The 25,324-nt window shown below is 39.1% G+C and overlaps 2 protein-coding genes across 2 annotated transcripts; one reads left to right on the forward strand and one right to left on the reverse strand.

Annotated features, from left to right (window-relative positions):
• Positions 1-1,208: 1,208 nt before the first annotated feature.
• Positions 1,209-3,075, reverse strand: LOC115819676 (serine/threonine-protein kinase Aurora-3). Its single transcript, XM_030783178.1, has 4 exons — positions 2,930-3,075; positions 2,563-2,701; positions 2,240-2,347; positions 1,209-2,135 (listed from the first exon to the last, which is right to left on the reverse strand). Exons 1-4 carry the CDS (start codon positions 3,073-3,075, stop codon positions 1,209-1,211), a joined length of 1,320 nt encoding a protein of 439 aa, XP_030639038.1.
• A 9,469-nt stretch (positions 3,076-12,544) lies between these two features.
• On the forward strand, positions 12,545-17,648 carry mex3a (mex-3 RNA binding family member A). Its single transcript, XM_030783353.1, has 2 exons — positions 12,545-13,234; positions 16,510-17,648. The coding sequence occupies exons 1-2, from the start codon at positions 12,808-12,810 to the stop codon at positions 17,646-17,648; spliced, it is 1,566 nt and encodes a 521-aa protein (XP_030639213.1). The 5' UTR covers positions 12,545-12,807.
• The last annotated feature ends 7,676 nt before the right edge of the window (positions 17,649-25,324 follow it).

The following is a 25,324-nucleotide window of genomic DNA, read 5'->3' on the forward strand; positions in this document are numbered from 1 at the left end:
GTTTACATTTGACTCACTGTTTTGGCACTGAAACGGTTAATGTATTGTCTCCTGTCCATACATTCATGCCTTGTTGTACATATTAACAAAACAAAAAAAAAAAATTAAGAACTGTTGGGAAAAGTATTTGCAATGCCAATCAGTAATGTAAGTAATGTATGCTGGAACTAAATCTAATTATACTCTTAGAAAATCCATGGCCAAAGAGGAATGCCTGAGGATTATTCAGTTCACAGTTCTTTATATGGGTGGGCTGTAATCTTTTGTAACCTTCATATATTCTTTACGTTAATGATTCAGCAGCCTGAGCACATTAAAATATTGCCCTGAATTACACGCTTAAAAAAATCAATCGGTTTTGTCCGGTATTGCTTTGAAATCAATCAGCTTTGTCATGCAACACAGTTGCCATATGGTTTGGGACTGGACCATCTTCACTCAAAAGAAAAAAGCCGGAGGTTTATGGACTTGAATTTCTTTTCACATTAAAATGAGGTGGTTTGAGTTGGAATTGAAATGAATAAACAAATTTAAGTAATCTGAATGACAACGGTTCACCTTATGCACAGTGATGGACAACACTGCCACCTTGAGGTTTTTCTCAGTGTTGTAAAACCTTGCTTTTTAATTAAAACCTTGTTTACTTAGATGTGATTAATACCAGGCTTGCTTATAATCTTACCAGTCAAAAATCCATTGAGCATATTAAGATAAAATAAGATTATTTCAATATTGGTGTGGTACATCCATTTATTCGTATATATTTACAATTCATCCATTTTTTGCTATACTCTAAACTGTACAGAAAAGGGTTCAATCAGGTAATTCAGTGTTCAGGGATTTTAGTATAAAGATGTCTACTTTCCAACTGAACTCCCTTTCCAACTGAATGGCATCTATTTAAAAAAAAAATGTACACTTTTCAGCAATGAGCTGATTTCAAATTTAAAAAATCAAGCAATTTTGAAAATGGTTTACAGAAGTTCTTTTTCTCTCTCTCTCTCTCTCTCTCTCTCTCTCTCTCTCTCTCTCTCTCGTCTATTGTGGCACTGTGTGGATGGCCCAAGAAATGATACATAAAAAGGTACACTGTGATTTTTGTGGCAGTCTTTTTCGTATCTAATCAATGCCTATCACAGTGCCAAGAATAAAGTATCACATTAGACATATTAAAAACATGGATCTCTGGAAGTAGCCAGTTCTTGTTCTTAAAAGTCTTTGGTGTATTTCAAATCCTCATACTTAACAACCCTTCCCTGATTCATTACCACCTCCTTATACTCAAGAGTGCCAGCTTTGCCATCCTCTGACACATAACGACGGTGAACCACTTTACCATCTGTCGGAAGGGGACAAGGAAAAGACATATTCTGAAGAAGCGAACTTTGACTCATCTGTGACTTGGAGTTCAAAGGAGTCAAAGCCTGAGCCTCTTCTTTTAGTGGAGAGACAAGACGACCTGTTGCTCCTCCTAGTGGTGGCTTCACTTCCGTCCTCTGTGGAGTGGGGGAAAGAAAGGAACTTTTTGCTCCTATTAATGGTGACTTCACTTCCGTCCTCTGTGGAGTGGGGGAGAGAAAGGAACTTTTGGCTCCTACTAATGGTGACTTCACTTCCGTCCTCTGTGGAGTGGGGGAGAGAAAGGAACTTTTTGCTCCTACTAATGGTGACTTCACTTCCGTCCTCTGTGGAGTGGGTGTTACTGTGGGGAATTTCTGTTTTACCCCTTTGTTGATGCCCCCTATGTCCGGTCCTGTTCTTGTTCCCCTCTCTTCTGCTCTCAGACTTATCCCAGCCCTTCTGATGTCATCAATCACCCCAGCCATGGTGGCTCTTTTAGAAGGATCGCTGTCCACCATCTTGGAAACACATTTGCAGTAGGGATGGTCCTTGAGATTCTCCTCAATTTTGGCCGGAGAAACAAAGATGGTTGGCAGCCTTACACGATTGCAGAATTCAGCGATAACTTTACCCATGGCCCAGACGTCAGAACGCATATCCCTAACGCCACCATTCAAGATTTCAGGGGCAGAATATGCTTCATTGCCCAGGTTTGCAGCGGTGGTAATCCCATTATGTGAGAACTTTGCCAGTCCTAGATCAATGATCACAGCACGATGGGTTTGGTGCTCAACCTGTAAATGCAGTCAGAAGATGAGGATGGAAGCCATGCTTGTTATTCATTGTTAAGGATAATGTGGCCTGTAGTTTTATTTCACACATACAATATCACCCTCACCATAATGTTATCTGGTTTGATATCTTGGTGAACAATGTTTTTGCTATGCAGATGCAGAAGACCCTCAGACATGCCAGTGATAATGGTGGCTTTGACAGATGGTGTCAGCTGTTGAAAGACAATGAGATCAGTGAGATCATTTATAATATAATTTAGAAGTACTCCGCTAACGCAGTTTTGTGCAGTTAAAATTGTTTTTAAACACTATATGATTCCTTTGTCATTGGTGACGATGTATCAACATTGCAAACCAAGAACTGAACTTAAATCATCATAAACTAGTCTTATTTTGCAATAGTTCCCAAGTCATTTCTGTCTCATACCTGTATTTTAGACATTCGTGCTTTGAAAATCGTTGTTTCCAGGTCTTCTCCAGTGATGAATTCCAGGGGGATGTGCCACTTTGAATCCCTCAGCCAAGGATCACCCAAGAGCTTGACCACGTTGGGATGTTGGGCATTGCTGCACATTTGAAGATTGGACATACAATAAGCTTTCTAATCATAAACAAAGGTAAGATCTCTTTTAAAAATAAGGAAAATGACAGGAATGCTCACCCACTTTATTGATTTTGCATATATTTTGTAAGCTTTTAAACATGTACAGTATGCATGTCATTACTCTGTCATCACTGATATACAGTAGCTGGGAGGAGGAGTTAGTAATGTGAGTATTTAACCCTTTACTTACCGGTATACACGGCACTCCCTATCAAGTTGTTGTCTGGTTATGAAACCCACAGGCACCTTCTTTAATGCAGCCCAGGAATCCTTATACTTCTCTTTGTAAATTTTCCCAAAGCAACCTCCAGCCAATGTTTTGGTGGGATCTCCCATCTTCTGAGTATATGGCAAATAGAAGTGAAGCTGTAAAAAGCAAGATGACTGCTTCCAATCATTGGCATCACTGTATTATATAGTTACTTCCTCAATAAAGGCGAATGACACAGGATGTACAACATTATTTCAGTGCTTAAATATACAGGGAAAATATTTTCCTTATGATGATAATGATGATGATGTATATCATAACAATATCACAAATGAAGCTGGACCAAAACAACAAGGTGAGAGCCAAGGGAACAAGAGGAGCCTTGGGTGTTGAGGGACGTAATAGCATTGGTTAACCTGAACTAAGCTTGGGGGAGATGAAGAACTGCTGCCTGAGGAGCCCCCTGTATGGTTGGGGAAGGTTTGTAGTAGCCTTTGAGGTGTTATCTGTTGGTGATGTGGCAGTGCCAGTGGTAGAGAACCAGACGAGGGATAAGTGGCAGGAATAAGGGCTGTGAGCAATGCTCAGGGGCGTCTCTGTATTTGAACAGATGCTCAATTCAAGCTTTGGAGTAAATTATGAGGACAAGTTTTTTTGTTGTTGTTGTTGTTGTTTTGTTTTTTTTTATCTGCGTAAATGCTCGAGGCGTCGGCCTGTGGCTAGCCCTCTTGCTAAGGTATGTTCGTGAATCCCTATATTCCCTCATAGCAACTCGGAGTTTTTCCACCTTGGACTTGAGCGGTCGTCACTGCGATGCACTATTGCAACCACAGAGAGATACTGACGACAGAGATAAGTAGAAACCTGTTTCTTTCTCGTATATGAGCCCAGTGTCTTCCAGTCTACATCTGACAGGGCGGATTCTTGCAGACTTGCAGTGAACAGTTTGTCTCAATTATTTAGATGACATGTTCAGGGGGATCTTTGGAGGAGCATCTGGCTCATCTTCAGGCTATGCTGATAAATGATTGTTTGTTTAGAGGAGCAGTGGTACTGAAACCTGTGCAGTATTTAAATCCACTAAGGCAGATCACTGTGCACCTCTACAACCGCTTCAATGGTCTTTTTGAAAAGTTAGGTATAGATATTATATTCCTAGAAACTGGCCGTTCTTAAGCATCAAGGGTGACCCAATGCTTATGAAGACACTTTTTTTTACTTATTTAAGCCAATTTGCTCTAAATTATTAAACTGAGGATAAACTGTGAGTGAGAGACAATGGGGTAGAAAAAGAAGAGACAATGTATAAAGAAAAAGAAAAAAGAAAATGATAAAGACACATCGTACAAAGAATACATATCAGATGAGCTCCTCAGACTCTCTTGCCAGGGTAAACCCTGTTTTTTTGTTTGTTTGTTTGTTTGTTTGCTTTGGTTCACTATGATTGCCTTAATCTTTGCTCTAGCTGAGTCCAACAACTGGGAAGACCCTCCCCACCCTGCCCCTCAGAACTACTTCAATACATGACTGTGAACACCAAAAAAATCCAGCCTGGTGCTATATCAATGTCTTGGTCAAGTAAGAAATAGCAGGACATTTCAGAGAGTGGAGATCAACATTTGCCAAGGAATGTGGGAAACAAATTCATTGGTGTGGTAGACATAAGCAGACACTGGCGCATGTGGTTAAAAATACCTGTCGCTTGAGGAACAGTGTTTTGCATGTCATGAGAAGGGGAGAGCCAAAGAAGATTGTAGCAGAACAGTAAACCACACTCTCAGTGATCATAAAAGATGCTGTGAATATGACTAAAATGATTTTTTTTTTAAAGGCTCAGTGTAGCTTGCAAAACTAATACAAAACAGTGAGGATGTGACATGTGAAAAGACGCTGTGCAGATGACCTCATGTGAACTCTGAACAAAGTAGCCAACGGTACAAGACCTGACCACATGATCCGTGACCAGTGCATTTGCTGATCTGCAGCTGATCTGCTGCTTGCTCTGTGAATGTGCACAATGGGACTCGCCCTGATGCCTCAGCCCAGTCATTCTAGTCCAGTTTAGACTTTCAATTAAGATCTGTGCAGAAGCACCGAATTCTAGAGAAGTAACTACTGAATACAACACTAATGTTATAGTTTGTGTGCTATCTGTCTCTAAATAAATAAATTTAAATTTCCACTGTGTTGTTAAATGTTAAATAGAGCAAAGCAGGAACAAGAAAAGTAAATAATGTGGCCAGACTGGATTCTCAGGATTAATTCTCCGCCCTCACAGACATCAGTCAACACCACAAAGCTAAACTCAACCGCAATTATGTTTTTCACTGAAGATCCCCGGAAGTACAGTGTATGTAGGATACAAATGTAGGCTATGTAACACATATTCTTTTTTACGCTCTTAAACAAATTTTACAACGTATATGACATAAAACAGCTGTCGGGCGGCAATAGGAGGAGAGACTTTTTACACTGCAATACAAGGTCTAATAAATGTTTTACTAGTTTTGATATTAGAAGTTGCATAGGGTCTCCCCCCACGCCTCACCTTTCACCTTTCTTTGACACTCTCTAGGCGCATTCCTCCTCTCTGTCCCTATCTGTGCCTTTGATCTTAATTTCCCTCATCCATGGCCAAGCCCAACTACATTCGCAGACAATGTACATCACAGCAAAAAGTCTGTCGTCGTAACACCTACAGACGCCGGGTTCGACGACACAACATTTCCAGTGAATTCCAGATCAGATTCCAGGTTACTTTGCTGTGGGGATGGAATTCGCACCATGCCACGAGTCCTAATCAACATTTCCTCAGTCGTTAACAAACTGTACAGAGCAAAATACATACTGAAACATTACGCGCGTATTGAAGCTGCGTTCTGAATAATTTCTAGGTTCAGTGTTCAGAGTGCTGAGCTATAAATAGAGTTTTTCAGAATAACTGTAATTTCACTGGGTCAGGTTCTCAAATAAGTTTATGGTTACAGCTAAGTTATATTAGTATTAAGTCCTGTATTCACAGTGAACCGTTGACCAAAATTTCCCTGTACCATTGGTACAACACAACATACATATCTTCTTATCTTAGAGAAACACAGACCCTGTTTCTGTCAAAGAGAAAGAGCAGACTTAGGAGGAGATTTCAAAATGAAAGAATAAAAATATGCCAGTTCTTGTACATACAAAGTTAATTCTGTATACGTCTTTGCATCTCTGTACGTGACCACTGATTTGATCTTAATCATCTTGAAGCTGAGGAGCTCATGTGATCAGTTAAAGAAACTGTTCCTACCTTTGCTGTGGCACACTTTAGGCTGGTCTCAGAAAGAAATGAAAACACTCAGGAAGAGGCGGTTTTATCTGTTCTCTGTCTGACCACACCTTAAGTTTCTGTGTTGAAAGTGAAACAGAAATTGTGGAATAAAGGTGTCTGATCAAGATTCCAGTAAGCTGTAATGTAGAAGTTACCAAATGAGGTCAGATCTTACTTTATTAAGAAAATGAGAATGATATCGTCATATGAGTTCTTTCCCAGACTGAGAGATTCAAATGCAAACATTTGGGGTGGAGGACATATTTTGAACGAAATTTATTTTAACAGCAGAATAAAATATCTGTAAAAAATCAGAATCCTTGTCAGATGTTTGTTTATTTTGTAGTTTAGGTATGAGACAGGTAGGGAAGTTTTCTAATTTTCCATTCTTTGCTTTGTTGTAAAGCCAATAACAGGAGTCCATTAACACCGAGTACCTGAGCATGACCACCAACTTCTGTACTGCTTTCCCCCATTTGCGAGTGTTCCGATAAAGCACTTAGTTCAGGTGAAGCTCCCAGATGGTCCGGGCAAAAGAACTTAAAGAGGATGTCCTCAAGCCCTAAACAGGTGTGATCTCACTAGCATGCCATTACTCGTCCTTCTGTATAATAATGAACTAAAATGAAAGTGCTAGCATGACTGATTTTCAGTATCAGTCCCAAAAAGCAACACTGTCAGAGTGGGGTATTTAAGTTTCCAGTGACATTTTCAACTGTTGTTTTATTTCAGTAGTGACAACACAAAGCATTGTGCTTGTGTTTTAATCCACTAGGGGGTGTATTTTCTTTAAATTTACATGACAGGCTCCTCTCCCTCTCTTTCCCCAGGTGGAGCACTATGTACTCAAGGGGCCAGTCGAATGAGTCAGGCTGAGTTCTGCTGTAATTCTTGTATAATGACTTTCTTCCTCTGGCAGGTGAAACCAGTAAGGCCTTTACCTGGAATTTGGAAAGGAAGTGTTCAAGTCAGTTGTGATACGAACTATATGCAAAACAATTACTGATCTGACCCCTGAGAATAAAGAAAAAAAAAAGAAAGTACAAAATAATAGATTGAATATAAAATCAAAAGAACATGAAAGTAGCACATGGGAATTTTCTTACAGAGGAACAGCTGTGATCTCAGCAAAATCATTAGGAAATGTGTCCAAAGCACAAAGCCAAGTTCAAATGTGATCTCTGCTCATGAGCTATTAGAAATCCGACTGATGCACTGATTGTAAGTCACTTTGGCTAAAAGCATCTGCCAAATAACAAATTGTAAATTGTAAATTGTAAATGCTCATCCTTGTGTGTGACTGACTAGTAAAGTAAAATAACAATTGAAAAAACTATAAACAACCCTCCAAATGATTCTTAATTTCAACTGGGAAGGAATATTGTCGAGAAATGTAAGTCCAATAGAACAGTTGATGTCAAGGGAAAATCAGGAAAAGACTTATGGGCTTGAATAATGGACTGAAATAAAATCCACCTAAATTCTATAGAGAAGTTCAGCTGACACTAGGGTACTTATTCACAAGACCATGTTACAGTTACGCAGCAATGATCTGCTAGGCAACAGTCAGTTGGAGGCCTTTTCTATCATTATAAGTACAGAAAAAAATGATTAGAACTGATGAAAAAAACTAAAAAACTGGTGAAGCATGTAAAGGACAGAACACTTCACAAACCAAGCAAAAGTATCAACCTGTTACCTTTTGGTATTGCGTAAGCCAGTGGAACAGGACATATCATGTAGGTGGAGGAAAGACTGGATTGAATTGTACCAACAAATCCTACAAGGGGATTTCCCAGGCAGTCAAGAAACTGAAGTAGAGATCAGGTTATATATTTCAGGGAAGCAACAGCTTAAAACAGACCTCAAAATTAAACATGAATACTTAAAAGCAAAAAACTGAAGGTTTACAAATGGCTGTACAGATCCACAGATACAAATATTATTCAAAATTGTGTGGTGTTCTCAAACATACAGTGTATCTACAACAACCTAAACACATTTCTGGTGCTAGAGGAGGTCTGTAAGGAATATTGGAAAACCTCCAAAAGCAAGAATAAGAAGACTCCAACCTACCTACACAAAATGCCTACAAGCTGTTATATCAGCAAAAGGAGATTTTCTAAATGCATATTAACATTGTTCAAGATTTACAAGTCACACATTTGCTTTTTAGAGTTACTTAAATCTATAAAAATGCAAATAGATGGGAACTCCTGAACTAGGACTGAAACAAAGCCCTAGTGAGATTCCACACCTGACCAGTATCTGTGCACTTAAATACCCATCAGTGTCCTAAATTCTTAGTACAACTTCAAAAGTGTTGCTCATCTAATCCGAGAGAAATCCAACATTGCACTGTACACACAGGACTGGTAGTGTTTGTGATAGAGGACAACACTCACTTTTTCGTGTTAATAACTCCCTCTAGTGGATCAAATGCAGCATAAACAAAAATTATTTGTTTTCCCCTTCCGAACCGATTCTGTTAAGGTCGTCATTTATTTGACACCTACATCAGTAATATAATATAAATACCCGTAAAACCAGAGCGCTGAGTGAATTGATGTTGACTTCCTTTTTTTTTTCTTCAGACGTTAATAATTTAAATCGCCTATCTCTTCATCACTTAATTTTTTATTTCCCAAAAAGCAAAATAAAAATGAATTATCACCATGAGACCTCTTTGTGAAACTGCTGTGAAATACTGCTGTATTCTATGAAAGACTCTACGCACTCTCCTCTTGAACATTTCTGTACCGCAGTCGCCATTATACTGAAGTGTAAATATCTTGATGTGAGCTGGCCAAAATATACAATTACACAGAAACAGAGAAAGATGTGAGTTCATCCTTCTCCCGAGTCACCAAGGTGCAGGGCCACACAGATAAGTAAGTAAATCATATGTACAGGCAGCTAATCTCATGGTGACTGATTGAGTGCTTAATATAAGCTCATTTTACTCAGGCAAACAGTGCAATAGATGATAATTTGTCAGCATACAACAGCAAGTCTGTGCATAGTTGATTATACATTCCTAAACAAGAATAACTATCCTTGTGACACACGGAGAAATAATTTATAATAATAACAACTACATATTGCAAATTATTTTATTAAATTAAAGTACATTTCACTGACAATGAATGTCTGGGTCTTGGCTCATTTTATTAAATTACTTGTCAAAGAGTCATTTGTTCATTATATGTCTCATTTACTTTTTTTTCAAGAGATCTACTCGAAACATATAGTGAACAGATAAGTCTCAAACTAAAGCAGGTTGAATTAATTTGAATTCCCTGCACCACTGAAGACGTAAGGCAGAGGTGAGATCACCTAGGGGTAAGGACACGTAACATGAGGTGTTGAGAATCTGATTCACCACTTGAGGTGTGTCACTGGGTTCTAAGTGTCTCTGATGATTGGTTGGTCATTCAAAGAAGGAGGAGAAAAGGGAGGGGGACAAAGAAGGGAGAGAGAGAGAGAGAGAGAGAGAGAGAGAGAGAGAGAGAGATGACCTAATAGTCAAGAAAAGCGATGAAGTCATAACCACCTGACTCATATTCCCAGCTGAGAACAGCTTAAGCCTCATGTGAGTAAGTGAGTGTGTGAAAGAGTGAGAGGGCAATATGAGTGAAAGGGTGAAATGAAGACTGAAGATGTGCACTGAATTATATATATGTAGATACAAGTGCGTTGAAGCTCAGAAGAAAATGTAATTTTCTGAATTACATCTGCTGTCTGAGTGATTACTAAATGCTTAAACACCCTTTGTTTTCATATAGCAAAATGCTAATGCAACCCCCCCCCTCCCTCATTAGAGTGCTTAATTAGATTGGCTTGTATTTCATTTAGAGCTGCTTATCCACAAGAGTGCTTAAGCTAAAATATCCAACCATACTAGTAATCATGTATTTTCAAAAAGACAACAGATCATTTATTTCCGCAAACTTGTTTAACTTATCAAGCGACTTCTTGACACTCAGCCATTAGCCTATATTCAGCGACAGTTCCAAGAGCAGATGTCATGTAAGGCCATCAGTCTCTGTGAAAGTTGAGTGGTGTGTGCTTTGTCTTTCTTATATTATGCAAATACAGGTGGTTGGACAAAGAATGTGACACTTCAACAGGTGTTCTAAATGACTATTTTTTTTTTTCTAACAGCAGCTTGCTTGTCATGAACTGTGACATTCATCACTGAAACAGATGGCCATGGAGGGAATCTGCTGAGAAAGGGTAAGAATAAAGAAAAAATAGTCCTTTTATAAATAGGCCCAACGCAGAGACATAGACAGACTGGGGTGAGCAGGAAACATTATCCGTTATCCATAGATGATATTGATTTGGGCCTTAGGCTCCCAGTAGACACCATTAGTGGAGGCAGATGACCTTTTGGACATACTGAGCCTTTTACCAAGAAGCTGGACCCATTTTACTGTCAAAGCAAGAAACACCCCTCTTTTATGCTACAGTCCTCGGGCTCCTCTATGGTATTTTCCAGCCCTGCCCATTGTCTTCCTTCATTTGCATAGAAGGCCTCTGCCACAATAATCCCTTCATGGTAAACAAGGATGTTTGATCTGAGTGAACATATGAGGAGCTAACCATGGTGTACCATCCTCACAAACTGTATTGATTCCCCCTGGCAAACAAACAGTAGGATGCACCGGGGAACCTCTCCCTAATTATTTGGTTGTTGTTAACTGTCTAGACAAAGATTATACACACCTGATCAGTCTCATACTGACATGAAATCATTCTTTTTGGAAGTTCTTATAATTAACGATATGTACTGTCTATTAGAATAATACACGATATACAAAAAAAAATTCTAAATATACACATGCATGAGAAAAATAGGGAACACCAACGTAAAGTGTCTAAATAGGGTACTGGAACTCCAGAACAGTGTCAGTGCATCTTTGGCATGGCTCCTGCAAGTATTCAACAACATTTTTCTTATAGAAATTCCACCATGTGATGTTTTGCTGATGACAGTGGAAAACACTATTTCAGGTGCCATTCCAAAATGTCTTCAAACGCTCAGCTGGGTTGAAATCTGGATATACTCATATCCCTGGTTTATAGTTTCCATTGTTTTCATGCTCATCAAAGCATTCATTGACCACTCATGCCCTGCATATGGAGGGATTGAGAAAACCACTCCCATTAGGATTGAAATGGTTCATGAAAGTGATGACTCAGAATGGCTTAGTGTTCACTGGTCATTACCTCATCCTGATAATAATGAACAGGCAATATAGAGATATTCAGTGATACATGATAATAATTAAAATTCAAAGGAATTTATGTCACCTCATACTATCACTACAACTACTATACTACTACTACGACTACCACTACTACTACAACTACTACTATAATAATAATAATAATTATTATTATTATTATATCTATTTATTTATTTTATTATTATTATTATTATAACTATTATTATAGATTTCTATTGCGTGCATAATTTACATAATTCCAGTCAGGCGTGGCGTCTTAAGGAAATATTGACTTGACAGTGCTGTGATAAAAGACGTGACTGGTCTTTGTTCGGGGTTTGCTCTCGATGCTGCAATAGCTCTGATTACTGGAAATTAGTTTTCTCTTTTTTTAAAGAAAAAGATCAGTGGTTGCTGCAGCACAGGTTCTGCAATGCCCGTCTGACAACACCCTGTCTTCCTTCTTTACCACATAACCTAATGTAGTCCCACTCCCACTACACACCATGCCCTGCGCTACGGCAGCCGAGACAACAACACCAACACAGTGACCCACTGCAACCCACCGCGAGAGGGGTGGGCGGCACCCAAAATTATGTCAGTTTAACTCTTTGGTGCTACGGAGTCGAATAAGATACGATAGAATCATCGAAAAATATACAAAACAAAACAACGAGAGGCAAAGGAATCACAAACGCAGCATAACATATATGCGCTTACAGGGTGAGGCCAAGACATGATACTTAACGACGCCCAGCTCTCCGAAAAACACATATTAGCTGTCATTCATGTGTTTATTTGTGCACGCGCCTCATGAGGCATGTGCAGAAAACATGTCTCTGGAAATCTGCCCCTTCAATACTAGACTGCACATTGCGACAGTGGCATTTATTTGTTAGCCAGAGAATAGCCTCCAGAGACAAAAGGAGACTTGTATCATATAGGCTACTCTTTATTCACAACGGAGGTGGCTCAATCCAGGAGCAGATTTAATGCCACCAGCCCAAGAACTTAGGACTGGATGGAGTAACGGGGGAGGTCTGCTCGTTTTGTCTCAGCAAGGAGGGAACGGTGTAAACCAGACGGGGTGGAGCAACATATTGCCTCGCCCCTTTCCGTGCAGACAGCCTTGTGTCCCGTTTGCCTTGTGCGCTGTAAAAAGTATTGGAAGTAACGGGCAGAAAGAGGGGGCCGGTCTATGGGAGGGACTACTGCATAGGGGGAATTAGAGGGAGGAGGGGGCGGGGAGGCGGCAAGGGTGCTGTTTCTCCAGTCTCTTTCCCGTGTCTTTGTCTCATACTCTTTTGTTAGCCATGCCTAGCCTGCTGGTTCTAGCAGGGATCATGGAGAAAAATGGGGGCTACGGCGGGGATCTAGCCAGCTCCGGCTTCGGTAGCGAAGGTCTCCTGGTGCCAACCGATGAAGAGGAAGACGACTCCCGTGCCCTTAGAGTTGCACTGGGCCAACTGTCTTTGCTGGGTCTTGGAGAAAACGAAGACGGTGGCGGGGCTCCTGCCACAGGAGTTCAGGACCGGAGTAACAATAACAATAACCATCACAACCACGCTAACAGCGTTGGAGGAGGAGGAGGTGGGGACACTGGATTGTTACAAGGGAAGAGCAAGTTATGTGTCCTGTATGAGGGTTCCTCAACTGAAACGAAAGGACGGGGCTGCAACATAACTGAGTGTGTTCCTGTGCCAAGCTCTGAACATGTGGCCGAAATAGTGGGGAGACAAGGTAAAGACAATGATGCGCAACTGCCCACATATTCCAAGCTTGTTTTGCATGTACGTTTATTTAAACGGTCTGTTTGTGGTTAAGACAGTGCCTTAGAAATGATACAAAGTGTTATTGACTAAGAAAAGGGAGTGGTGATCCCTTTTTGTGGTGTTCCGCCGAGACATGGCCACATTGTTGCTGTTTTTGAAGTCATAACTTGACACACTTATGAAAACATAGTCAAATGTGACATTGTATCCATTAAGTTGTCTCAGATTAGTTAGAGAAAGGAAGAAATACCAGTACCAGCAGAGTAACCGTTACCTCATGGGCGCATTATTCTAGACCCACGCCATCAATGTCAGCACACAGACGCACGCTTCAGGCATTGGAAGCACTTGCTTCCTTTGTCGTCTGCGCGCGCGGTGACAGTTTTGAAAAACACGTTGAAAGACTAATAAGTTTTCGCTGATTCTCTTTGCATATACAGTTACGGGTCTTACAATTTCATGAAGCAGTGATGTCTTTCTGCCGAAGATATTTCTTTTCATGAAGTTGTCTCAACAGTTTCTTAAAAATTTAATGCAGCGCGTTGTTTTGTTGCAGGCTGAACCGCTGACTCTGTAGGACAATGGAGAATGTTCGCTACTTATTAAGTTAGTGGTCAACCTGTGTTTAGTGCATTAAAAGTGTAATCCCTGTTCCTTGTCTGATTTATGCCATCATTTTGACGGCCATTCGAGAAACCGAATGAGATTCCTTGTGACAGCAGTTATCAAACAAAGGTGTGAAAGTGAGGGGTGGGGTGGCAGTCTAAAGCCGTGTAAGTAGAGGGGTATAGTCAGTAGAATAATCAAAACAGAGCAGTCAAAACATGACTCAGCGAGAAGTTGGTTGGGGTTTATGTAGCTATGTATTATAACAGTCAAATACGCTGAGTAACGTTTGTCGCTGCACCGTTATGACTTGTACTTGACATACTTAAAATTGAGTGGCGACTCAGTGACACCAAACTCCGTGCAAGCTTTATTATTCTAAGTGATTTTTCTTGCCTCGTTCCAGCAGTTGATCCTCTTAATGACTATTAAATAGTTGCTTTGTTAGTCCACGGCTCTGTGTGGTATTGCTGTTTAGCTGTGCGTTGCTTTGGAATTAATGGGAGATGGTCAGACAAGGAGCACGAGGCACAGAGTCGCGGAACATTCAAAGAGAGTCACGCCCAGTCATCCAATACAACAGCCCCACAGCTCCACTCCACTGAACATGCTTACGAGCAAGGGGTCACAGTGGGATATGGAGAAGAGAGACAAATGATATTTTCGGAGTTCTTCAGTTTCTGCTTTGGGGGGGGGGGGGATATGCATCATAACAGTTCTGAGAATGTCAAGTCTGTAATTTACACATTGTTTCATCAACTGCATGTGCTGACTTTGTTTTGTTTTGCTATTAAGTGTCTCGATGTCTCTGTGTGGCTCCTAGTGGTTACTCTGAAGTGTAAGCTTGAATTTTAATGGGGGAACTGAGCAGTGCCGTTGGGTGGAACCTGAAAGCCTTCGTGCAGCAGAGGGTTTTGCGTTGAATGAGAACTGCTGATTGGGAGGTTTTTGGATTAGTTTCTTTTGATTTGGTGCTTCATTAGTTACCAGACGTTCAGCTCTGTCTCGTGCTGGGTAGGAATACTTCTCCAATGTACTACACTTTGTCATTTTATTATTTATATATTGGAATTTATGATTTGGTTTTGTATTTTTGTGGCTAGTTGAAGATGTGATTTGCAATAAGGACATTTCTGAAAGCACATATGCACAATACAGGGTTTTTTTTCCCCCCATCTCTATGGAAAGTTTTAGAGCTAGTTTTTACTTTTTATTAAACAAGCCTATAATCACATTAATAATATTTAACTAAGTATATTTAATTGTTAACATCTGTTTTTGACATCTACTGTTTCAGTTGAATTCCATTATCGTCCATGCTTTCTAATTTTGATGACCAGATAATCTCACCATAATTTCAGTCAACAGCGTAATAACCACAATAACTCACTAGTGGAAATGATAATATTTATTTGGAGTAAAAAGCAATAATGAAAAATTACAAGGCCAGTATAGTGACTGAGGCCACAGTTACCATCTCTTAACACTCTTGCCATCCACATTCACTCCTCCATTCATCTCAAGCAAATATCCTCCATTTCTCCTCTGATTCACTCACCTGCGGTGGCAGCCATGCCTGTAAGGGCTGTGTTCCTGCAGTGTGTGAGGCTATTCAACAGCAGGAGACAGCTGCATGTTCCCTGCTGTCAGTGTCAGACTTAAAACCCAGGTTTCTGAGGAGGTGGAGGTTGGTTTTTTTAGCGTCTCATGTATACCTTGAGCTACGAAACAGACAAGCAGAGATCCATGAATTAAACAGGCCGTTGGAAAATGGGAGCCATTAACCACTTGATAAAATATCACAGGGCGACCAGAATGCAGTATGAGGCTTATAAATGTCTCCATGTGGTATATATGAATCTCATAGCGGGACTCTAGACACATGTGTGTTTAACACCTTGGTCTGCAAATGTTTTGTTCTGGACTGAGATACTGATGATTGGAATAAAGATGTCCTTACAAAGTTAAATGTTACCTTGAAAATCACGTTGCAGATGCTTCTTCCTATTTTACGTGATACTTTTCTCTGCTCTGTCTTCTAGACTTTTCCACTGTATAAGCCTTTAACAGATAAGCTTAAAACTGCCAGTCATAATAACTAAGTTACAATAGATAAGTAAGAACGTAGAGAATAAAGACAGAAACTATGTTTGGTGGGGTTGTTATAGAAATTACAACATTTGTATTTTTTGGGTGGTAGATCTGAATACAGTCTTCCTAAGGTTTACTTTTAGTCATTTACTTGTAAAAAAAACAAAAACATTTTAACTGATATTAATTATTTTTTAGTTATTGGCAATGGTTACACGTAATGGTATATTAAATGAAACATTCTCTGTAATATAAATATTTTAATTATTAATTATTAATTTTAGGGTCATATTAGGTCTGGCACATCACTATGAGTATTTAAATTACAAGTGGTTATTAACAGCTCACCAATGGTATAGAGTTGATAAAAGCATTTAAAGGTGAGCTACTTTATCATAGTTAAAATAAAAATTACTTTATTTCCAAGAAAAGACATGCTTGATTATTGTTTTGGTCTAGATCCTTTGTATCCGACTTTTGTATCTAAAGAGTTCACCACTGGAATTCCAGTTGCACTGACTCACCCTACCCTTTTCTTCTCTGCAGGCTGCAAGATCAAAGCCTTACGGGCAAAGACCAACACTTACATCAAGACTCCTGTTCGAGGTGAAGAACCCGTCTTTCTCATAACTGGTCGTAAGGAGGATGTCGCACTGGCCAGGCGTGAGATCATTTCTGCAGCGGAGCATTTCTCCATGCTGCGGGCATCCCGTAACAAACTGGGCGTGTCTTTCAGTGGCTCTCCTCCAGCACCCATGCCTGGTCAGACTACCATCCAGGTTAGAGTGCCCTACCGGGTGGTTGGTCTTGTGGTTGGACCCAAGGGGTCAACCATCAAACGCATCCAGCAGCAGACCTGCACCTACATCGTCACTCCCAGCAGGGACAGGGACCCCGTCTTTGAGATAACGGGTTCCCCCGGGAACGCCGAGCGAGCCCGCGAGGAGATCGAGGCGCACATCGCCTTCCGTACAGGTGGCTTGCATGACCACAACAATGAGAATGACTGCCTGGGCCCTGAGAGCGGTAGCGGGGGTTTGGAGAGCCGCCTGCAGCAGGTGTGGGGGCTGCAGGGGGGCCAGCGCAAGCCGCTCACCAGCAGCTACCGCCAGAATTTCTCAGACACCGTGGTTGGAGGTGGTGGTGGAGGAGGAGGAGGAGGAGGTGGAGGAGGAGGAGGAGGAGGAGGGGGAATTTACAGCAAGGGTGAGTTTCCCAATCCAAACGGCGGCGAGAAACCGTGCTCATATTACGGTTCTGAGGGCAGTCAGAGCTGGGGCGATCCCGACTTCCCCAAACAGGTGGCCTTCTACGCCCAGCAGCGTTCCAAAAGCTTCGGAGGCCTGCCTCTCCCTCTGACCAGACTCTCCCCTGGCTTACCCGAACCCTGCGGCACCACCGGCTCCACTGCAGTTGGATCTCCTCACGCCCAGGCACGCCGCGCCCACAGCGAACCCACCTCTGCCAGCGCCGCGTTCCCCGGCCGGCTCCCGGTACCGGACTCCCCACCAGCTGTTGTCCGGGACTGCATGACCTGCTTTGAGAGCAAGGTGACAGCTGCCCTGGTCCCCTGTGGCCATAACCTTTTCTGCATGGAGTGTGCCATCCGAATCTGTGAGCTTAACCATCCTGAGTGTCCTGTCTGCCACACCCTTGTCACACAGGCCATCCGAATATTCTCCTAAAAAAAAAATTCTGCTCTTACATTCTTTTGTTTTCATTTGTTTTCCTTTCTAAATTTTGTTCATTTTTTTTTTCTTTTCATGTGTTTATTTGATCAGTATTTGCTGTGTAAAACTTCTTTTCTTTTCTTTTTTTTTTCCAAAAAACGTAAAACCAAAACAAGCAGATATTTTAGAAAGTGCTGCTTGCTTTACTAAAAAAAAAACTATAAGAAATATTTTCAATTTTCTTTTATATATACATATATACATATATATTTTATAAAAGTTTTGTTAAAAAATATAGCATTTCAGTTTTTTTTACTGCTGCTGTTTTTCACACTGATATGCAGTGTGGGCAGAAACACAGGAAAGATAATGTGAAATTTTACACTTGATTTATCTTATAGTAATTTTCATTTTTGCCTCGATTTTTTTTAGAAGACAGAGAGAATATGTTTTGCACCCTAATATCTTCTGCAAACGGTGAATCATACATTTCAAAGGCAAACTGGATGCAAAGATGGTTGAATCTTAAATCTTCGCACCTTACAATTGATCGATAGTCAAAACCATGATTATCAACCATCTGTGCTAATTAGGCTATATATAGAGGTATATATAGACTATATATAGTTCTCTATTCACTACTACCATGCTAAATGTATGGCTATAAATTGAAGACAATTTTTAATCAATATAAACAGTAATAAGGACTTGTAACCAATTTGCAATATAGTATGCACTCATAATACTCATTTTAAAGAATGCATAGTGTTTGGCTCACCTACTCATTTAAAAGATAGTTGTGTCCTACAGAATGTTAAATGAAAACAAGGTACTTTAAAGCATTTGTTTCATTTAGGCCAAACGCCTGGCTATATCTCAAACTTTTTTTCTTTTTTCTTTTTTTAAGTTTTCAAGATGATTTTAATAGGCCGTACATGATATCGTTGTTTTGATATGTACAGTTTTGTACCTTAAAATATTCAAGGGGATCATTATTGTGGCACTTGAAAAGCTTATGGATTTCACAGATTTGAGGAATTCATTGGTCAGATCAAAAAAAAGAAAAAACAGTCTGGGAAGCCGTCCAGTTGGCTACAATATAGAGGTGTTTCCCTGGTGACCTCAGTGACCTCTCGTTCTTTTATCTTACAGAGTCATTGCATCACTACTAATCAATTAATCTGTTGTCTGATATGGTTAGAGTGACAGTAAATTTAATCACTGGTAGGTGCCGTTTGTGGAGTAAGAAAAAAAGGTGCTGGTCTGTTTTCAGATGTTGAATAGAGTTATACACAAAGGAGAGCAAATCTCAGACCACTTGAACAATATGAAGTGTCTGCTTCTTCGATGCCCATGACCATGCATTTGACGTGCAAAGTGCCTGCTGGCAGTCTCTCATTACTGCAGCTGTACAGGGGCAGGTGTTTCATAGTGTACTCTAGATAGGACCAAGTTCTTTTTCTTTGGGAATGCCCTTTTTCCCCCCCACTTAGCGTTCAACTGTTCACTGCATCTGCTATAATGACTACAACGGCTTAACAATGCTTTTCCTCGCCAGAGAGCATATTGTTTTGTCGCAGAGGTGGTACAGTCCCTGGAGTGTTTATTCATCGGCCGCCCAACTAGCACTGATAATTAGTAAAGAAAAAAAACAAAACAAAACAAAACAAAACCCCCCCCCCCGCCATAGTCCAGGTGCAGGCGACTGGAGGGAAAGGAGGGGCTAATGCGAAACAAAAAGGGGAAATGCCCAGTCTTCAGCTGAAGCTGTGTCCTTCCATGGTGGGCCAGGTTACCAGCCCACTCCTCTGCTTCCTCACAGAAAGACTGAGCCGGGTGCAGCTGAGACCCCACAGCCACCCCCCCCCCCCCCCCCACCCCCCTCCCCTCCAAACCCAACCCCACCCTACCCCACCCCGCCCCACACTCTCTCCTCGGCTTACTCCTCAGAGTTACGGTTTTCCCAACGGGGAAGGGGAGCGTGCTTTGTCCTCGTTTAAAAAAAAAAAAAAAAAAAAAGAAAGAAAGAAAAGACGAGGGATCTCTCCAAGTGCAGATTTCATTTCAAAGAAAAAGACCAAGTAAAACGGAGACTGGCTTGGGGTTTTGGTTTTTTTTTTTGTCTTTCTTTTTTTTTTTTCTTTTTTTTTTTTACATTTTTTTAACTGCAAACTGATAATCAGTTATTTTTGATGTATATATATAAGTTAATTACACCAATTACACAATTTTGACTAATTCGTCTTAATGTTTTAATGATGACTGATCAAACCTTTGTATTATTCTTCTAAAAGACTCATAAATCCCACTGTATCCCCCAAATGGGTTTCATTTGATAATGGGGGAGAAGGCGTGAGCCGATCAAAGTTTCCATGGAGTCTCCCCCTGTATGCCGGACATTGTGCAGCTGGCCCCTCAAGAAAGCTGGGCCTGTCCATGACCACAGCTAGTCAAAGGGAGTCTGACCTTGCTTTCCGAAACAAAATCAGACAATTATAATTGACAAGAAAGCAGAGGAAACGCCCCATTTAGCTGTCGCTTATGCTGAATCAAATTACACACCCACTGCCTGCCACATAGCCGGCTAGGGGATTTTAGAAGAGAGGATTAGATTATTAGGTGGATAAGAAAGAGTCTCTCTCTCTCGCTCTCTCATTTCTTGTGAAAGAAAAGGCTGCTAGAAAAGACCGGCCAAAAATCTAGTACATATGAAATGGGTCAGCCTTGTCCCCCAGGAGACAGTAGGGGCTGTGGCCACATGCGTGCTTATGGTCAGTCATTAGAAAGGGTATACTCGTTATGCGAACACAGGTCAGATTTCTCACTTACCGTTTACGATAGTCAAGCTTTTTCTTTTTTTTTCCAGAGGTTTTAGGGGTATTTTTTTTCATGGAGAAAAAAAAAAAGAATTGCCCCAACGTACAAAACTGCATGACCGTTTGGCTCCAGTGCAGTGGCCATTCCAAAGCTGTACAATTTACAGTTAAAATAGTTGACGGTGTTTATCATTTTTAACAGTTTTTTGGAACATCTTTAGCCAATGAAGTAGTGTCTTCTCTTTCAAATTCAGCCATTTTATAGGCCTGTCAAGAAGAGATTAAGGCCAATCTAAGCAAGCCCCTCTATGCCCATGGCATCAAAAAAAAAAAGCATTTTATTATTTATAGGAAAGTTAAGTGGGTATATATAACTGATCAAACAAATCTGGCCTTCAACAGGCTCTTAAGCTGTGTCAACACAGCTGAAACAATAATTGAGTCAAGCACCTTATGACGATAAAAACTACAATTGTCTGAAGCCAAATCAGCTACGGATGAGAATTAATGTCATTTAAAAGATACACTCACCTAAGCCGTCTATTATTATTATTATTATTATTATTATTATTATTATTATTAATGTTGTTGGTGGTGTTGTTGTTGTAGCATAGGATTGTGCTTTGAATTGTTGGAATGATTCGGTTTGCACTGACTGAGAATGGTGAGGGCAGTTAAGTGGGTATTTCTGAAGGAAATGGGTGCTTTGGATTAATACAAAGGAGCATAAAAAATATATTCAATCAGCTGCCTCTTCTGAAGTGGTATTTTCAACGTCAGTCTGAATAGGAAAAAGGGAAAAAGAAGCAGTCATAACTGTCTGATAATAACAAATTAATTCTTAGTTTATTGCTCAGTATAAAAGTTTTCTTTATCTTGATCCCCAGTTTTCTTTTGTATGTATCCAGGACAAAAATCAAATAGTTGTCTTTAAGCGAATGTATATATGCACATACAGTGCATTGTCTCAAGCCAAACACATTCTGAAGATTAGATACCAATTATGCAAGATCACACTGTTTTGTACAGTTTTAAAAGACCATACAAATTATATCTGCTTTTATTTTTTCCAAAAATTTCTAATATCCCTTTAAATCAATCAGGTTCTATGTATATATTGGCAAAAGCAATAACATCCACATTGTAACAGTAATTACAAACATCTTGAAGAAGGTGTAGTTCTCAGAATTAAGTTTCTGATCTGAAACACTACATGGCTTGAGCATTGTTCTGAGTCGTCATTTCAGTGACAGCTACATTTTCTCTGACCTTGCCACGTTCGCTTAGTTCACCGATGACTAATACATATTACGAATGATAACAGCCATTCTGAAATTCTGTTTATTTCACTCATTTAGTTAAAATGATATGAAAATACATTTGATTTTACACAGAATGGGTAAAACATGTGGAACACTCTGTAAGTCATCACAGATAGAGTTCTGCAATGTTTTTTTTTTTCTTTTTCCCACAACAAAACAGATACAACAGTGGCTTTTCCTTTTTTCAGGAGTTTGTAACTTGAGCACTTATTTTTGTGTCAACTTTAGACAACATTTCCACTTTTGAACGCCACTCTCTCTTTATTGAAAATATTTTTCCCCTAATAATGAACTAAGCACACTGTTTTTGTTTTTGTTTTAATTTAAGTAGTGTTTATTAATAAGTATTCTGTAATTACTCACACTTAGGGAGAGGTCAGAAATTAATAAGTACCATAAACATATCATGGAAGTATATTTCAGTATTTAAGTATTTAATATCTTTTAAAATTATGAATGACACTCTTTAATTTTCTTTATACAGTTATGACAGATCATTAATATCCTTAGTAAATTAGAGGTAAAATTTAAAAATAGCCAAAGAATTCAATTAAGAGGAGATTCAAGAGAGCAAAAAAAGAAGGACATTGTATTGATTAAATAAACTGGAAACTGTATGATGGTAAAGAATTATATTGGTATGCGATCTGAGATTGGAAATTATGCTCCATGTGGCTAAAACGATTATAGTTTTGTCTCTTGAAATCATGTTCAGACTAAAATCAAACATCAAATTCTCAGAAACACATACATTCTGATAACTTTTCATCCAATTTTTCTGCTATTAAAATACCTGCACAACTATTGCAGAAATACAACTGGATTTGAAAGGCAGCTGGACTTGACCCTTTTAAGACTTTAGTCTCTCTTCACCAATTCAAATCCTAAACACTTCTAAACAAGAATTCATTGCGCTGAAAATAACTTTTTGCGTTCAGTCAGAAAATCCTATCACAAACAGATTGCATTGTGTGTCACAATGTCATCCTTAATGAAAAGAAACATTTTTCCTTAAAGTCCAGTCTAAGCATTCTGAGAGATATAGACATATTTAGGGATCTATTTCAGTTTTGTGCGTTTGATAAAGACTTAAAAGGAGCAAAATAACATTTGTTACCTTTAGGGGGGGGGGTTTGTTTGTTTTGTTTTGTTTTTGAGGGTTGAGGTTGAGAAATTCTGTATTTGTAGTAGGTCCATAGTATTACTGTAAGATGAAATCATCCTTAATTGCATTTTTGCTTTCTTACCCATGCTTTATGGCATGTTTTCCAATTTCAGAGCATTTACCTGTAAAAAGATGAAATCTGTGCGTTAAGTAATACATGTATAGCACAGAGAGGTTTAGTTATGACTTTATAAAGTGTTGGAAATAATGATGTAATAACTCTGCAACACAATATTTGCTCAAAAAATGTATCTTTATCTCCATTCAGTAGTGTTTAATATATCATCACTTTACATAAAGATAAAAGACAAGATAAAGACTTTTCACAATTCCCATAGGAATAAAGTCTAAATATTGCAACGGTCTCAAATATTGATATTGTAGCTATAAACAGGTGTTGATTTGTAATAGTGAACCAGGATACTATACAAGTACACATTTACATAATCAAATTAGCAAGACTGCATGCATTTATTTATTATCATTACAATGTCCCTTTTACAAAAGTGATTGGAATACTTAGATAATGCACTTAAGCAACTGTAAGACCCTATCTTTGTAGTAAGATGGGCAAGAAATGTGTTTGAATGTAAAAAATCCATCCAATGCGTTCATTTTGCCTTTTTTTTGTTTATTTTAAGAGCTTTATGTTTTTGTTGCCATGGTCAGAGTTTTAAAAGTGTTATATTACTATATGTTAAGGGTTTTTTTTTTTCCTCTCAACATTTATAAAAAAGCAACTTAAATGAAAAAAAGTCTAATAACCATTTCTTAAAACTCTATTTTGCTAACTTGGGTTATTATTTCATAGAAAGTGCAAAAGGTCAGTATCTGGATGTTATTTATGAATATCTTAAAATGAGACAAACATATTTATAAGTAACTTCAAGACATTTTGTTTTTAATTAAAATTTTAAAAAGTTAATATATTTCTAAAACACATGAAGTTGGTTTCTACTAAAATGATTAAAAATAATAGAATTTTTATTTATGAAAGTTAGAGAAATCCTTCACACTTTAGTCATTGTAAAATGCATTGGGTAGTGTGGGCTTTCAATGGCTTATATTTTAACCTCAGATGTGCACTATTTTAAAGGCAGAACGGTGCATTAACAGTGGAATTATGACTGAAAATAATAAAATATTTTTTAGGATTTGGAGGTATTTTAGTCACTCAGCATCAAGATTGTGCCTCAATATCACATTTTAGTATAGCATCAGTACTTGATCAGAGTGCTGAGAGCCTGTCCTTTTACTAACCCCATACAACCAGCTTAACACATAATGCTTCCCCCCCCCCCCATCATTTCCTATGATAATAACTTAAGGGTTTTTATTTCATTTTTTGTTTGTTTCTTTCTTTGTTTGTTTGTTTTTTTGCATCTGTCTTAACTGCAGTGCAGAGAATGGGTATCACAGGTGTGTCTGTAACAGAGAAGCAGACAGTCAATTGTATACACACTCTATAATATTACTTTCATAAATCTACTACATGCAGTTGCTGACAAATGTGCAGAATATGAAGAAAACGTGAAGGAAAAAAAAAAAGTGAATGATACCATGAATTATAAATATTAGTAATTCAAATTGAAGACAAGACTGATTTGAGGATATTAAATCCTGAAAATAATAATCCTTGCTTTGTTTTTTTTGGATATTTGAAGGCAATGTAGTAGGTCTATGATGATTTTAAGCACACACAAACACAAACGTCCATATCCATATAACAGTAGTTTGCATGTATCTTGTGTCATCACCTAGACTGGAGAACAGTGCTGAGCCCTTTGTGTAACAAACAAGCAGAAGCTGTCATACTAATAACCTTACACACAAGGGCTACTGGATATCTTATTTGCTTGTAGATTTTCACAAAGTCTCAGAGGTTAAAAATTGGGGGTTTTTTGAAAACGGAACAGGAAAAAAAAAAATGACAGTCTCAGACCCTGTTTCATAGTGGAAAAAAGCATCTCAATTGTTTGTCCTCTCTAAATGAAGGCAAAAAGAACTGTGTAGCATCATGTGGTTTTCAGTCCTGAATGACAGTGGAGAAACAGGGCTTAGACAGTCATTTTCGTAGTCTTTTCGCAGATGGCTGTATCCAGTCTGACAGTCTTTGGTAGCTTTCAGAATCTTCCAGCACAGTAGAAGTGTTTCATACCAATACTTATTGTAGTTTTAGTGCATTAGTTCAGACCAGCAGCTCCTGGTACTAGTGTCTGGTTTCTCTGTGGTGAGTGAGAAGGGTTTGCCATACCATGGTCATGGCCAGCCATTACTTTAGAAGTCTTCTTTGAACTTTATTGCTCAGTGTCATGCCCACATAAGGCATGCAAAATTTGCTGGTTTATTTTATAGCACATGTTCTTTGTGAGTTTCATTTTTTGATAT

The sequence above is a fragment of the Chanos chanos genome, chromosome 8 (genome assembly GCF_902362185.1).
Source record: "Chanos chanos chromosome 8, fChaCha1.1, whole genome shotgun sequence".
Classification (NCBI taxonomy): Eukaryota; Metazoa; Chordata; class Actinopteri; order Gonorynchiformes; family Chanidae; genus Chanos; species Chanos chanos.